Source organism: Aedes aegypti, unplaced genomic scaffold, assembly GCF_002204515.2.
Source record: "Aedes aegypti strain LVP_AGWG unplaced genomic scaffold, AaegL5.0 Primary Assembly AGWG_AaegL5_hic_scaff_1761_PBJ_arrow, whole genome shotgun sequence".
NCBI classification, from domain to species: Eukaryota; Metazoa; Arthropoda; class Insecta; order Diptera; family Culicidae; genus Aedes; species Aedes aegypti.
The window spans coordinates 12,529-28,006 of NW_018735225.1; the positions used below are offsets into that span (position 1 = coordinate 12,529).

The following is a 15,478-nucleotide window of genomic DNA, read 5'->3' on the forward strand; positions in this document are numbered from 1 at the left end:
AATCGATTGTTTAATGAAGTAGAAATCATCAAGAAAAGCTGGAAATAAATCAACCTCCTTCCTCTCCCATAAGTTTTACTTCATAAATACAAGATTGACAATGGTTATGTATATAAATTTAGTCTATTCCAAATCCACGGCAAGAATTCCCCAACAGTCTCCTAAAGCTTTTTTTATGACTATATCCATCTATAACAGCACCATTCGCCAATGTTGATGTCGGTGCACTCATTCTGGTTTACAATTTGCAATCTTATCATGTCCTCATGACTTTGGACATCTTCCTTACTGAGTTCGTCAATCATGCCCTCTATTTCCAGCTTTGGTTATATGAAACAGGTTTATCAGCAGTGTATTTCGAAGGAGAGCAATTTAGCCATTCCGGTACAAGGCAATTTTGGTCTATAGAATATTCTGAAACAAATCAATTAATAAATATTCAAATCAATCATCAGCTAACGACACAGTCATTTTTCTCTGATATGTCTTCAGTCTTACTAACTAAAGGATAGATTTAGATTGAGAACTCTGGAAGTTCCTCTGGATGGCCAATGCTTTTGATGATTCATATAGCAGGTAGCTGCCACGATAGTAAATTGAGTATGGACAAAATTGACACTTACACAACAACAATCGAACCTAGAGTTAAAAATCACAGCATACCATGAGTTTAGAAATTTTCAAAGAGAACGATTGCATTGAAATGCATTTTAATTTTCTCAATGCATCAAGAGTGATCCACCCCTTGTGTGTAGCTCATTGTTTTTGAGCATTTGAATGAATTTACACGTTATTTAACAACGCTATAGTGAAGAAAAGGTCATTCTCGACCTGCCAGTGGTGTTGGTTTGGATGCATATCATTCATTTGCTCAGAAACAACGAGCTACACACGTAGTTACCAATGCCTTTTAGGGCGTTATTCCAGATTATGCGGGATTTCAGTAAAAATAAGTTTTATCGACTGATTTCGTCATTTAAGTTTACCTAGAAATCCTTTATAAGAGAGATTCGCGGAAGCTGACATTTCTGTCAAAGTGTGAGCCAATCGAGCAGCGAGAGCTGTCAAAGTGTGAGCCAAACGAACATACGTTATGTTTGTTTTGAACTTTTCTTGAGGAGTAATGTAATCCGCTTGAAATTATTTCGGTAAAAGTAATTTTGCATGAAGCAAAAAAAAATGATATATTTTACTTTTTTGAATTTTTGTCAATGCGATTTTTAGTTTTTGATTGGCTATTTATTAGTTTTGATATGTAGCTCAAAGATCTATAACGAAACAAAATACACTTTATAGCAATGAGGAAGTCAAGTCCGTGTTACAATATTATTCTCGACGCCGAGCAAAATCAGCACTGCTGGTCTGTTGCCAAATCATTCCATTTTACTTCCGCTTATCTCTCTATAAAGGATCACTAGTAAAATCCATCACATTGTATTTTCTATCCCCGATCAACCAGTCAGTGTTTGTCGGTAGCGATCGATATCGATTCGTTTTGAACCGTTGGCGATCGCCATCGTTGGACAAAAATCTATAAAGAAATTGTTACACTGGTTGATCGGGTCACTTTGGTTACCAATGAATCTTTGGCCCTTCTCATAAATTATGCGAGAGCGTTGTCACTTTTCAAACAATTCTGAGATGCAGTTTTGGTTCAGTGCGCAAACAAGAGCTGGAAAAGTCAGCGCTCCTCGAAAAGCTTCTGTTTACAAAATATCGGTGAAAAATAGTGATTAAAATTTACAACACGAATTGGTCGTTACTATTTATGGAAAATAAGTATCCCGAACAGTTTACGGCGTTCCTGGACCGAAACTATCCGGCTCAACCGGTTTTGGTAGGGGCCACTTCCGGTCTGGACGCACCTGCTTCAAATCTTGCGATGGCCGCTTCGGGTCAGACCCCAAAGACTTCCAGAGGAAAGCAACCGGAGCAGCAGGTCGCGGAAGTGTAAGTATTGTATGCTTAGGGCAGGTAACGACTGAGATCATTCAAAATAAGAATTTTTGATACCTAATGCTTGAAAATGGGGGCTTCCTTAGCCTAGTGGGAAAATCTGCGGCTACCAAGCAAAGCCATCCTGAAGGTGTAAGGGTTCGATTCTCGGTCGGTGCAGAATCTTTCGTAATGGAAATTTCCTTGACTTCACTGGGCATATAATGTCATCGTACCTGCCACACGATATACGAATGCGAAAAAATGGCAACTTTTGGCAAAGAAAGCTCTCAATTAATAACTGTGGAAGTGCTTATAAGAACACTAAGCTGGGAAGCATGCTCTATCCCAGTGAGGACGTAATGTCAAAAAGAAAAAGTAGGTTTCTTAAAAAAAACTATTTTTTTCAAAAAACTCTGGAATAGAACCTTTGAAGATTTTTTCGTAAGAAATAGTGTGTGAATCTTTGCAAGATCTACTAGAGTAAACAACTGGAGAATTTGGTTGAAGGATTAGTGGAAATATATCTGGAGGAATTGATAAATCATACGTGTTTCTTCGTATGATGTGTCTCATATTTCCCTTGGAACACATAGCAAACTTATTGACATCGTACAGAGAAAGGATATATCAAGCGTGTACTTGTATAAGGGCGTGAGTCGCATGATCGATTTCTCTTCATCGATCCTCTCTTCTGTGAATGAAGGTAACATCCCATCTGTTGCGGTCCACGATCAGCAATGTTTCGCAAGTTGTAACAAGTCTGATAAATAGAAGCATCGCTGCTTCTGGCGAGAGCCCCAAAGAGAGAACGATGATAAAATCTATTTTTCTCGCTTGTTTACCGTTGGGGATAAGTGTTTTACTTTACTGACACGATAAACAATCCCCGAACTTCCGATAGCATAGTGTCCCCCAGGTTTGCTTAGAGGAGTTTTATCATGCATTGCTATCCCCCCGATCTGATTAAAGTTGTAGCAGTATACGATAAACAGTCTCACAAAATGTGCTGCATATTATGATAGTTACAGAGAGCGATACGAGAGAGATTCTCTCAAGATTCAATCCCTGCTAGTAACCTTTGATAATGGGCATATATACGAAGAGAAAATTGGAAACGAAAATCACATCGAAATAGGGAGATATCGAGATATCGAAATAATCATCGACATAGGGAGAGATATCGAGATGTGGAGAGTCGACTGTAGTAACCTATATCAACTCCATGTTCGTCTCGTATAAAAATGATAGGAAAAAAACTCCAATTCGTCATCTTTTTGACCATTTATGTCTCTGCAGTTCTAAATTCACCCAATATGTAGATTGATTAATATTAACGTATTTTTATTTCTAGTCATTTTTATGACTAATACTTGTAGTTTTGAAGTCACTTTTGTTGGGTCACTTTTTGGTCACTATTTTGATCATTTTTGTTACTAAGGTCACTATTATTTTGCAGTCTGATCGCTACCAGCCCTGTTCTTGGAAGATGCAATTTTCGGTTTAGGTCAAAAGTGTTAGCTAACTTCATAGGAGATCAAAAAAATGTATTGGGGGATATCGTTTCTGTTAATCTCTGCTTGGATTCAACGTGAGTTCCACCAGATCAATAATTTCTCAATGAAGGGCCATGTCTTACGCATTGTTCCGAAGGAACTCTCACTTGTTCAGTGGTTAGCGTCAAATACTAGCTAAATCCTCTACTCTATTCAATCCAATATATACGTAACTGCAATGGTATTGCTTATACACCCTGGGCTTGGAATTATGTTTTCCAGGGAGCGATGATTTTAGATATTTGATCGCTGTATTTTGTAGTGTTGATTAGAGACTGCATGAACTTCTAAACAATGGCAAAGTTTATATTACAATCAGATTTTTTTGGTGTTCTGATTTAGTGATCCTATTCAAACTACTGCATAATACGGTTATCATTCATTGAAATCATTTGAATATACTCCAGGAACATAACATTTCAAGATGGTGATAAGATTACAAACTGAGGGTGGGTTAGGAGCACAATCAGACCCTTGAATGTGCAATGTGGGTTAGTATATGGAAAATGCCATTGACGATTTGTAATCTTCTACGAGGATTTCGAGACCAAACAGGGCGCGTGCACCGGGTTGCGGATAGGAGCAAAAGGCGATCAGTAGCATCTACTTAAATAATAAGACAAAATGCTGTTCTTTGACTAGGTGATGTTATGTGATCTCCTATGGTGTTGTTGTATGTACTATCAAGTATTTTACTCTCTGGGAATTCTGGCCTTGATATTAATTTTTCACCTAATAAATAGAACGAACTAATCATGCCTAATAAACACAAAGCACTTTCACTGCAGTCATAAATCTGATCCATCAATTTCAATTATCTAAATTTGACAAGGTTTTGAAGAAAATCTATGAGTGAAAGAACTACTTATTAAATAAGCCACATCAACTAAGTCCATAAGGTACCGTGGGGCAAGTGGGTAATGGATTTTGCATAGTTGAGATTCTTCAAATTCTAGAGACCTTAAACTAAAACATATGAGGTCGTGTATTTTTTTTAGCTTGACTCCACCAAATATAAGCAGTATACTGAAATTGATTTTTATGTAAAATTGAAGAAAAAAGTACAGAAAAAGTTTTTGAAAATAGTCTTCTTATTTTTCACTTGCCCCACAGGTGGGGCAAGTGAAAAGTTTATCGTTTTGAACAATAAATCCAAAAACTAACAGTTACATTCACGATTTCTATTACCTTTAACATTTGTTGAGGCGTCTCAATGAACAATAACATAAGAATCATGTATACAAAAAAAAATTTATTCTTGTTACTTGAATTTTCTTCTGTTCAGTTATGTTTGTTGAAATGATTCGACAACATTATAACTTTAACATTCCCAATGTTAGTTTTTACATCATGGGACAGCAATTGCATTTCTGCTCTGTAGATTTTCCACCGCTCGTTATTTGTTTTTAAGAAAGTCGGATATGACGTCGGATAACTCTTCAAAAGAAATCAAACGGAATCCTTCAATAAAGTATTTAGAACTTTTTTATGTGGATACACCTATACCCCATTTTTATGTTTTGAACTAGCTTTACATAGACATTCCACGAGATTTCCGTGCGTAGTCTTGTATTGGAAACATTTTCCAATCAACGTCTTCCTTTAATCGGCTGTCCGAAGTAAACATATTAATATCGTAATATTTGGCAACCTTATTTTTAGAGAAGTTCCATGATTTGGCCATGATAATAGCTTTTTAACGCTTTTAGTATAGTGTTTCTTGAATTATAAGGCACCGTTCTGTTATTCTATGATAATTGCGAACCTTGTGTACTTATAGCTACCTAGAGAGAAACACAAATTCAATCTCTAATGAGAAACTTTTCACTTGCCCACGTGATTGGAAAATTGACGGTGTTTCAATTTAGTTATTTTAGGTCTATGTCGAATTAATTCTAAAACTTTTTTATTGCAGTTTAAAAACTGTCAGAGGGGACACTTAGAAGTGGTACAGAATATTTTTTTCCGCAACTTTTTTCTACTGAAAATATTAAAATAAGCTTGCACGCCTGCAACTTGTTACGGAGTACCAGTTAACAGGTTAACAATCTTTTGCTCTATTATGCAATAATGGTTGAAAAATCTCAGGAATCTCTTACCTACCGTAATGTTCTGAATGGCTTCAACGGTTTACGCCATGATTTTGAAACGTTAATTCACATATTCAGTAAAATATACACATTATTTTCACTTACCCCATTTACCCACTTGCCCCGCGGTACCTTACATATAAGGTACCGTGGGGTAAGTGGATACAGAAAAATCAAAAGTCAACTCATTGTTATGTACAGCTAACGTGAATAATGCAATTCAAACTTTTTTCTGTGGATAAAAAATGAGGGACTAATATTCTTCAAATCGTCATTTATTTCGATTTTTTCTGATTGTTATGTATTCAGTACGAGGGACTTGAAAATTTGCGCCAAATGATCCCACTTGCTCCACCAATGGTGGGGTAAGTGGATCACCAATAACAAACTTTTGTTCTCAAAACAATGTGGTGTGGATTACGTATAGTACGAATGGTATTTACTATTGATCTTGTAATTAGTGCTAGTAGTGTTACCATTTAATACGTTGAAATTAAAAAGTATCTTTATTTCATCAATATAGGGGTACCGGGGGCAGTATGAACACCCGGGGCAGAATGGCACCCCATGTATTTTGCACATGCGAATAATTTTACACTTTGAATGCAAACAATATTTCAGTTTCCTGTCGGACGAGTGAATTATCCACTAAAATTTCATAAAAATTGTTTAAAACATTGATTTAAACCGAAAAATGGAGCATAATTTTATTGGGTTCGAAAATTATAACATTCACACCTCACCAAATAAGGTTTCAAGGCAAATTACTGCAAGTTGACCGATAATGCAGCTCTTGATTGAATCTTCAATCATTTATGCTTATTCAAAATAAAGTAGATTTTTTCTGCTACTTTAAGACATAAAAACTTAATATGAAAATTTCTTGTACTGTGGGGGCAATATGGACACCGGGTGACAAAGTGTCAGCTCTTTTTTAAAGAAAAAGAAATATAACTTCAAACACAAAATTATCCAAAAATATTTAGCATTTATTGCAATGATTATGATGCGGAACCACATATTGGTTGAAAATTGTCAATTCTGAATCAAAACTAACCTGGGGGCAATATTTAATGCATCCCTACGAAAAATGTCATTAATTGGTTTTATTCATGTTTTCAGCGACACAGTGACCTGCCACTATGGTTTCCTGAATATGTACTTAATTATTCGAGGTTTTGGGAATAATCGCGGGACAATTTTCCTATAAACGTTAAGGTGTCCATACTGCCCCATGGGGGTGTCCACTTTGCCCGCTAGCTTGATGGTGACTACCAAATGTAAGCTTTTTTAAACCTTTTTTTTGGAAACAAAATATTTTTTTCCAAATTATGCAACCATGTTTAACAAATGCTTAAGAACTCTAAAAAGCATACTGCACATAAAAAACAGTATAATATTCATGTCTTCACAGCCAAAACAGGCAAATTCCTTAGAGTGTCCATACTGCCCCGTGTCCCCTATATGTTTTTTTTTTTTTTTTTTTTTACAAGGGGGAAATCTGCAAACAGATCCCCTGAGAAGATAACTCAGGGAATGCGGGGATGACGCACCAACGACGACCCGCTAAAACCAGCCTATGCACTGTGCATGAGCAATTCATTTAGAATTGCTCAAGTGGTGAACAGTGCATCGACATGACCCTTGGACTCAGACCCTCATCTCCCCGGAACCACCTTACGGTATTTTCTTCGGAAAGGGACCAGTGCATATAGGCACAACACGTGTAGCAGAAGTAGCTAGGTACACTGCTTCTCCTAGCCGACTTAAACAATGTTACAAGGGACCAGCCTCGGCAGGGCCTAATCCTCTGGCAGCCAACTCTTGGTCGGCGCGCCATAGACGCTGCAATTCTAACGTAATGTGAGTGACAGCCGTAGTTACTGCATTCCAGCACTCGGCATCCGCACACATTCTCTCTATTATTGTCGGGGGGACGTGTCCCCTCCGCATGTAGTGAGCATGCGACCTCTCACAACAATGAAACGGGGGCAATCGAACACGACAGATGCTTCCGCTGTTTCCTCTACACCAGCACAATTGGGGCACGCGCAGGAGATTCTGAGTGCCCGAACCTATGCAGGTACTGTCTATAGCAACCATGTCCTGACAGAAACTGCGTCAGGTGGAAGTTCACTTCCCCATGGCTTCTACCATACCAATCTGACACATTTGGTATTAGTCGATGGGTCCATCTACCCTTAGTGGAGTTATCCCATTCCTGCTGCCAGCTTCTGAGCGTTTCCTCTTTACATCGTGTCGCGGACTCCTCTGTACCCCCTTTGGTTGAAGCATTGAACATCTTCCTTGATGATGAGCCCGATGGGCGTCATCCCGGCTATGATGCACACGGCCTCTTTTAGATAGCCGTCCGGTATGCACTTGCTACTCTTAAGCACATTATCCTGTACGTGCTTTCCAACCGCTTTAGGTTTCTGTTCGTTCTAAGCGCTTTTGACCAGATTGGTCCTCCATACCTTAGTATGGATAGCGCCACGCTTGCCAGCAGCTTGCGTTTGCTGGCAATTACAGCAGAGCTGTTAGACATCATCCTCGAAAGCGCCGCTATAGCCGTAGATGCCCTTTTACAGGCATATTCAACGTGGCTAGCGAAGCTCAGCTTGTCATCGATCATTACCCCAAGATGCCTAAGGGATCGCTTAGACTCTATGGTGCAATCACCTACCGAGATAAGCGCCCGTTGCTCGGACTTGCGGTTGTTGACCACCACCACCTCAGTCTTGTGACGGGCCAGTCCTAGTTTCCTAGACTTCATCCATTCCTCAACCAGGGAAATAGAGTGCGCTGCTGTCAACTCTACTTCCTCCATCGATTCACCATAGACCACTAGGGTGATATCGTCGGCGAAGCCAACAATCTTAACACCCGTCGGAAGGGGCAGCCTCAGTACGTCATCGTACATCGCATTCCATAACAGCGGGCCCAGGATTGAACCTTGAGGTACTCCCGCGGTAATTCGAACGCTTTTCTGCCCCTCCTCTGTGTCATACAGTAGAATCCTACCATCAAAATAGCTTTCTAGAAGCTTACACAACTGCACCGGTACCTTGAGGCGGTGAAGCGCGTGTGCTATTGCTTCCCAGCTTGCGCTGTTGAACGCATTCTTCACATCCAGAGTGACAACCGCGCAGTAACGGATGCCGCTCCTTTTATGCTCGATTGCCACTTCAGCTGTTTGAACGACCGACTGGATGGCGTCCAGAGTAGATTTACCTTTTCTGAATCCAAACTGGTTGTTGGACAGGCCGTCCGCACTCTCCGTATACGGTACTAGTCTGTTGAGAATCAACCTCTCCAATAACTTGCCCGTCGTATCTAGTAGACAGATAGGTCTATACGCCGACGGGTCACCTGGTGGTTTCCCCGCCTTTGGTAGTAGCACCAATTTCTGTCGCTTCCATACATCCGGGAAGATTCCTTGATCAATGCAGTGTTGCATCGTGGTTCTGAACATGTCCGGATCCGTGTTCACTGCCGCTTTTAAGGCAACATTCGGGATACCATCGGGTCCCGGTGCCTTGTTTGACGCGAATGATTTCACGACTTCTGCCAGCTCTTCGTTCGTCACTCTCGCCACTTCTTATCCTTCATCTGCCGCATACGGCGCTGGGGGCCATGGGCTTATGGGATGGTGCGGGAAGAGTACATCGATTATCGATCGCAGCAACTCGGGCGATTTCTCTTGGGGCGCTATGGCTCCTTTGGTCTTAGCCATTACCACTCTGTAGGCGTCACCCCATGGACTAGAATTGGCACTCTCGCATAGACTTTCAAAGCATGCCCGTTTTCGACTCTTGATTTCCTTTTTGAGAGCCAACTTTGCCTCTCTGAATGCTGCACCGCGTTCCTCTCTTTGTGCTTCTGTGCGTGCGCGTTGCATTCTTCGTCTAGCCCGAAGGCAGATTGCTCGAAGATTTGCAATTAATTCGCACCACCAATACACTGGCGGCCTGTTCTCTCTAGGAGGGGCTTTTCTCGGCATGGAAGCATCACACGCTCGTGATATCATAGCAACTAGCTCTTCACCGTTTAGGTCCAGAGTGTTTATACATATATTATACATTGATTCCCACTAATTCGAACAAAAAATATATTGTAGCTAGAATAATTTGAAGAAAATTCATCCATTTATACACATAAGTTGTATAGAAGTATTGTAGGATTATTCCTAACGATGTTTTATAAAAACACTTGTAGTTTAAAAATATTAGTTACATTTACTTTTGAATAACAAACTGAAATCCTTGTATTCTATTTATGCATAAATTTGTATCATCTGTCTAGAACAATTTATATGGTCAAGTAAGGTACGATTATATGCCTTCAATTGGAAAATTCGTATATTTCGCTCTTCTACAACTCAACTTAGATAAACCATGGAAAGTTTCGTGTAAATTTTAAAATTATTATTTTTATATGCCAGAAAGGTTAAAAAAAAACTTTTAGGTGGATTAATTCAAATTTTCTTTGGACAATTTGACAAATTTAAGCTGGGAATGAATAAAGTTAAGGGAAAACAACATTTTCGGATACTAAAACTTTTTAAAATTATCGTAAGCTGTCTTGCCAAATAAATAATAATAATACTTGATCCACTTACCCCACCCCATTGAAAAGTAGGGGTAAGTGTACCATGTAGAATATATCTGTATTTATTTATAAAAATCACATATTATTCATTGTGATTCATTCAATTAGAACTGAAATGCTCACCACGTGTCGAAAAAACTAATAGTATTCGACTTTAGACAGAGATACAGTGGATTTTTGATTGATGGAAAACAATTTTCAAAATAATTAATTTTTGAAGCTAACAAGTTTGCTTGTGTTAGTGTACGTGCAGTACTAGATTTACAATAGTATCAGTGTGGGCGTAAGAATATAACCTCAAACGAAGCAATGGTGTGAAAACATTCAACATATTCAAGTATTAATGCTTAATATTGACGAATGATCCACTTACCCCACTGATACACTTCCCCCACTGTACCTTACAAATCTTAGGCATAGGGTCATGGCGAGCGTTTGGTATGTATGGTAATAGTTGATTCTTATCTAATGGGAGTATTACAAGACCACGTGGACAATTTCGAAACAAATTATTTCTATAGGGAAAGACGGGGTAAGAGCGCCCGCCGGTGTAAGACGGACCACCTTCAGTTTGGCATGAAAATGGCAATTTTCTTAAAAGTTCATCAAGCACTTTCCATAAACACAAGATTTTTGACATTTTGAACTATTTAGGGTGATATTTACAGTTAATTTTTCATAACAAATATCAAAAACAAAGTTTCAGCTCGTCGATATTGAATTTGATCTAATTTTAACAGATGTTCACTTAAGGATTTCGGAAGGGATTTTTTGTAAAAACATAACAAAATACCCTCATGCTCCAACACAAGTGTGGAATATACTACAATGAAGTGAAATATGAATTTTAAGTATTTATGTTTGAAATAAGGCCATAAGTTGTGAAAGTTGCGCAAGCGTGGTAAAACCGACCACTTGGGGTAAGACCGCCACCCCTAATTTATACCAAAAAATATCTAAACCATATTAAAAGTTGTAACTTTGTTGTACATTACTATTCGAGTAAAAATAAATCTATTTTGTTAAAAATACAAGCCAAATTCGCATATTTTTTTATTTAAAGTGATGATAAGTTTATATCTAAGTTTTTTTTAATTAATTTTAAAGTTAAGTTTTTAAATGATTCAATATCCACGTTAGTCAATGTAGAATTCATAAAATATTATAGTTTTTAGAATCACAGGGAACTAATATATTTTTTGCAAAATTGTGTACGAAAATCGTGGTGGTCACTTTTACCCCGTGGGTGGGCGGTCGCTAAAAATAATCGTGAAAAGACATCACTTTTTCAAAATTAAAAAAATAAATATTTTTTTACAAATACAATGCTTGTGATATTTTTTGATCATGCCTAAGGCTTCAAACCAGTTGTTTGCTGTCTGTCGTATACGACGCACGCGATTGCAGATCAGCTTTGCTGGATTTTGTTTTTCGACCGGATCAGTGTTTTCGGTACCATTGTTATTTGTTCTCCTCCTGCACGCGTTTTATATTTTCCTGTGCGAATAAAAAGCAAAACCGCTCAGCATGTGCGAGATGTTTGTTAATACGGTCGAGTTTCGTTTCTCGATTGACGCCCCCCGGCCGTCGTGGATTGAGATTGCCGATTTTGTAAAGCAGCTACACTCTGATGTGTTGGTTGTGGAAACTGTATACAAAAACAACGGAAAATCGGAGTATCTGTATAAAATACAAGACTAAGTCGGCGATGTTAGAAGCTTTACGAAACAAATCGGAAGCGCAAACATTTCAATATGCATCCGGAAAATCTATGGAAGTTTGCATGGTGATTGCAGGTCGCAGTATCGAATACGTCCGTGTATTCGATCTCCCGCCGGAGATCTCCGACGACGACTTGTCATCATCGTTCAAGCAGTACGGAAAAATAGATCGGATCGTTAAAGAAAAGTTTCCTGGAAATCTAGGCTTGGATCATGTATACAATGGTGTGCGGGGTGTATACATAGACGTAGAGAAGGAAATCCCGTCATCGATTGATGTTAAGAATAGGAAGGCAAAAGTTTTCTATGACGGACTTAAGGATAAGTGTTTCATATGCCAGTTCAGAGGACAAATGGTAGTAAGCCCAATACGTACGCTGCAGTTACCAGAGCAGAAGAAACTGTCACTTTGATAGAAGAACCGGTTGCCACGGAAGACGAAATTGTAGAAGTGATGGAGGAAGAAATCCTTGAAGAACATTCGGAACTCGTTGAGGTACAAGCAGAGAAGAAACAGCAAGCAGGAAAACAGAAACCGGAGATCGATGATGACTACATTCATCGAACATATGGAATTCCGAATGCCACACAACTAGTAAACAATTTCAACGCTGTAATGGAAGAGCAGAAGCAGAAGCTGAAGGCAAGCCAGGGCCCAATTCGCGTCTTCGGGATCTGTCGACCGCGCTCCTGCGAGGAAAAGTTCTCGCAAGGGCGATAGATAGTTTATATTAAGATAGTTTGTAGAACAAATCTCTTGTGTTATTGTACTTGGTAATCGGCTCCGTAAAGGTTTTAGAAACCGTATAAGCCTTATAAATAATGGTTGCTAAAAAAAAGGCTTCAAACAACGATATGCTGCGTCGAGAAAAGATTTATTGATTCATACGTCAAGAATTAAATTGCTTATGCGGGCGGTCTTACCCCGTCTTCCCCTACATCGGTCTTATTAACCGAAAGGCTCAGCTATGCTGTAAAACCATTCCTTTAAAAAAAACTCATTAGAACCGTAATATAACAAACGTAACGAAATAGTGGGTGTGGTTGGGCTCTGCGTTACATTCATTGTTCGCGTTTGACAATGGGGACATTAAGGTCAAGATGAACCGAGGCCGGGCTTCAGTTCTGTGGTAGCATGGATTTGGAAAGTCGAACAGTCACTCAGATTGTAGGCTTGGTCAGTTGATCACTCGCTGGTGAGCAGTCCCTCAGGGTTTCGACGTGAGTGGTTGTCTGGTTCTTTAGGTTTGTGCTCTTGTAGGATTGAGATTTGACCTCATTTCATCTTCACCTTAAATTGACTTCAAAGATCTTGGGAGACACAAATCATTTTTGGGGTTCAACAATAGTTATACAGGTAGTTTACTTGATTTTTTAGGCTTTTGGAAGACATTGAGGATTCTAATTTCTGTAACAACAAATAACAATTAAGATATACATAATCTGACAAATAAATTTTTAATTTGAGATTATCACACAAATGACATGACAAAGTACAACAACAAAATTCAACAAAACTTCACTACACTAAGTTTCTATGAATAGTTACGCAATGATTGATTGATTTCTTCACTACTTGTTTCGCTACATAAGTTGATGTTTTTAATTTAACATCATTTAACGTTAGTAGTTTTCATATATTTTTTCAAATATTGTTTTTTCCTTACATAAAAAAAATAAATTTTTTATATGTTAAAAATATTATGAATCACTATGAATCACTTTGCTCGTAGACTCAAAAATAATCAATAGAATTGTTTGACCTACGGATTCATTACATTTTGCAGCATTATTAGTATTATTGTGTCAAGTCTACCGTATTTACTAAACACCCAAGCCAATCCTATTTTCCTTCACCCATGGCATTTGCGTGGTCAGCATAGACTATTCAGCCATTACCCCTCCTATCATCGGCTTTGGATTGACTTGCGCTCTTATTGCCCCGCAAAACGCTGCAAAATGGAATGAAATGAAAATGAAAACTGCAATGGTATTGCTTATAGATTCTAATGTTAGACAAACATGAAATGTTCTATTGTCATCAAATAGCATAGAGATTTTTAACGGTCAATTTCAGTAGTCGCTGGTTCAATTTTGGTCGGTGCGGATTTGGCGCGAAAAATATGTTAGACTTCCCGTAAAACTTCCTCTTGGAATCTTCGGAAGATCTGCTAAAGTAACTACCTACTAAAAAATCTCTGAAAAACTGGAGTTAGTGGATTTTTTTTAAAGAAAATCCTGGAATAGCATTTTGGAGTTGGAATCCCTGGTTAGGGGTATATAAATAAATCAGGAGAAAAAAAGTGACTTTAAAGATCTTCCATTAAAAATAGAGAACAAGTACCTGAAAAGAGCCCTGAATAATGGATTCGTTTTTTTTTGTAGGCCCACCGGTAATCCCCTGTCCTATTGCCGGCTGTGTTTCTCGAGCCACATCACCAGGCGGATCAAGGTTCGGGAAAGCGTCGAGAATTGGATCGACTACATCGCCCAGAATGCTGGCATCCATATGGACATTGAAGAGGACCCGTGCTTTGCCATTTGTTTCGGCTGTACGGCGGCGCTGGAGAGTGTGGACCAGTTTCGGGCTTCCTGCCAGAGGCACGATATGGCACTGAAATTGCACCGTGCCACATTGGTGACCGAGGAAGTCAAAGAAGTTGTAGCACCTCCCCAAGCTGGTGGGTTAGTAATTTCCAATGTAATGACGCTGGCGCCTGAACCGATTGTAATCAAGGTAGTTCAACCTGATCCGGTTCCGGTGGAGCCACCGCCGCCGCCGCCTCCACCGCCTCCACCATCTGAAGAACCAGCTCAGCTGTTAGTTGAAGAACCTCCGCCACTGAAAGCGAAGTGGACTATCAATTGTCACGCATGCGACATCGAAATTGAATTCGGAATGGCATACACGAAGCACATGAAGAAGTTCCATCGCAAAGGTGGAAAATTTCTACAGTGTCCGATGTGTGAAAAACGGTTCCGAAAGAACGAACTCTTCCAAGCTCACGTGCAACAGCATAAAACGCCAAACGCCAGACTATACGGCAATATGGTTAGAAGGTGTAGGGTATGCAAGGATTCTTTCCCCAGCACGACTGAGCTGAATGATCACCAACTGAACCAGCATGGCATGAAGTTCCTGTGTCGGGTTTGCAACACGAGATTTGCTTCGGTGCAGGAGAAATCGGTCCACAAGCTGCTGCACAAGGCGGGCCTGCCGAAGCGTGTTTTCCAGTGTAAAATCTGTAAACGGGTTTTCCGGAACGGTCACCGCCTCAACAACCACATCAACCTGCACAATCGGTACTTTGTCTGCCCAATCTGCGGAAAACCTTGCAACGGAATGGAACAGTACGTGGAACATCAATCGAACCAGCACCAGAACAGCTCGGCCCTGTCGCAATGTGTCCCGTGTCGGCTTACCTTCCAGAACTATGCCGAAATGCGGGTGCATTTGGTGGCGAAACACACCGGATACGATCCCAAGGCAGTAGACGACGACGAAGACGATGATTCGGAATCCAGCGACGACGGTGTCTCCAAAAGTCATCAACAGCAGTTGGGC

The 15,478-nt window shown here is 39.6% G+C and overlaps 1 protein-coding gene across 1 annotated transcript; it reads left to right on the forward strand.

Annotated features, from left to right (window-relative positions):
• Positions 1–1,638: 1,638 nt before the first annotated feature.
• On the forward strand, positions 1,639–15,471 carry LOC110680747 (zinc finger protein 827-like; the record flags this gene model as incomplete). The annotated part of the gene is made up of 2 exons (XM_021856538.1): positions 1,639–1,950; positions 14,299–15,471. Coding segments are annotated over exons 1-2 (1,355 nt in total), but the record flags the coding sequence as incomplete, so codon positions are not given.
• Positions 15,472–15,478: the final 7 nt, after the last annotated feature.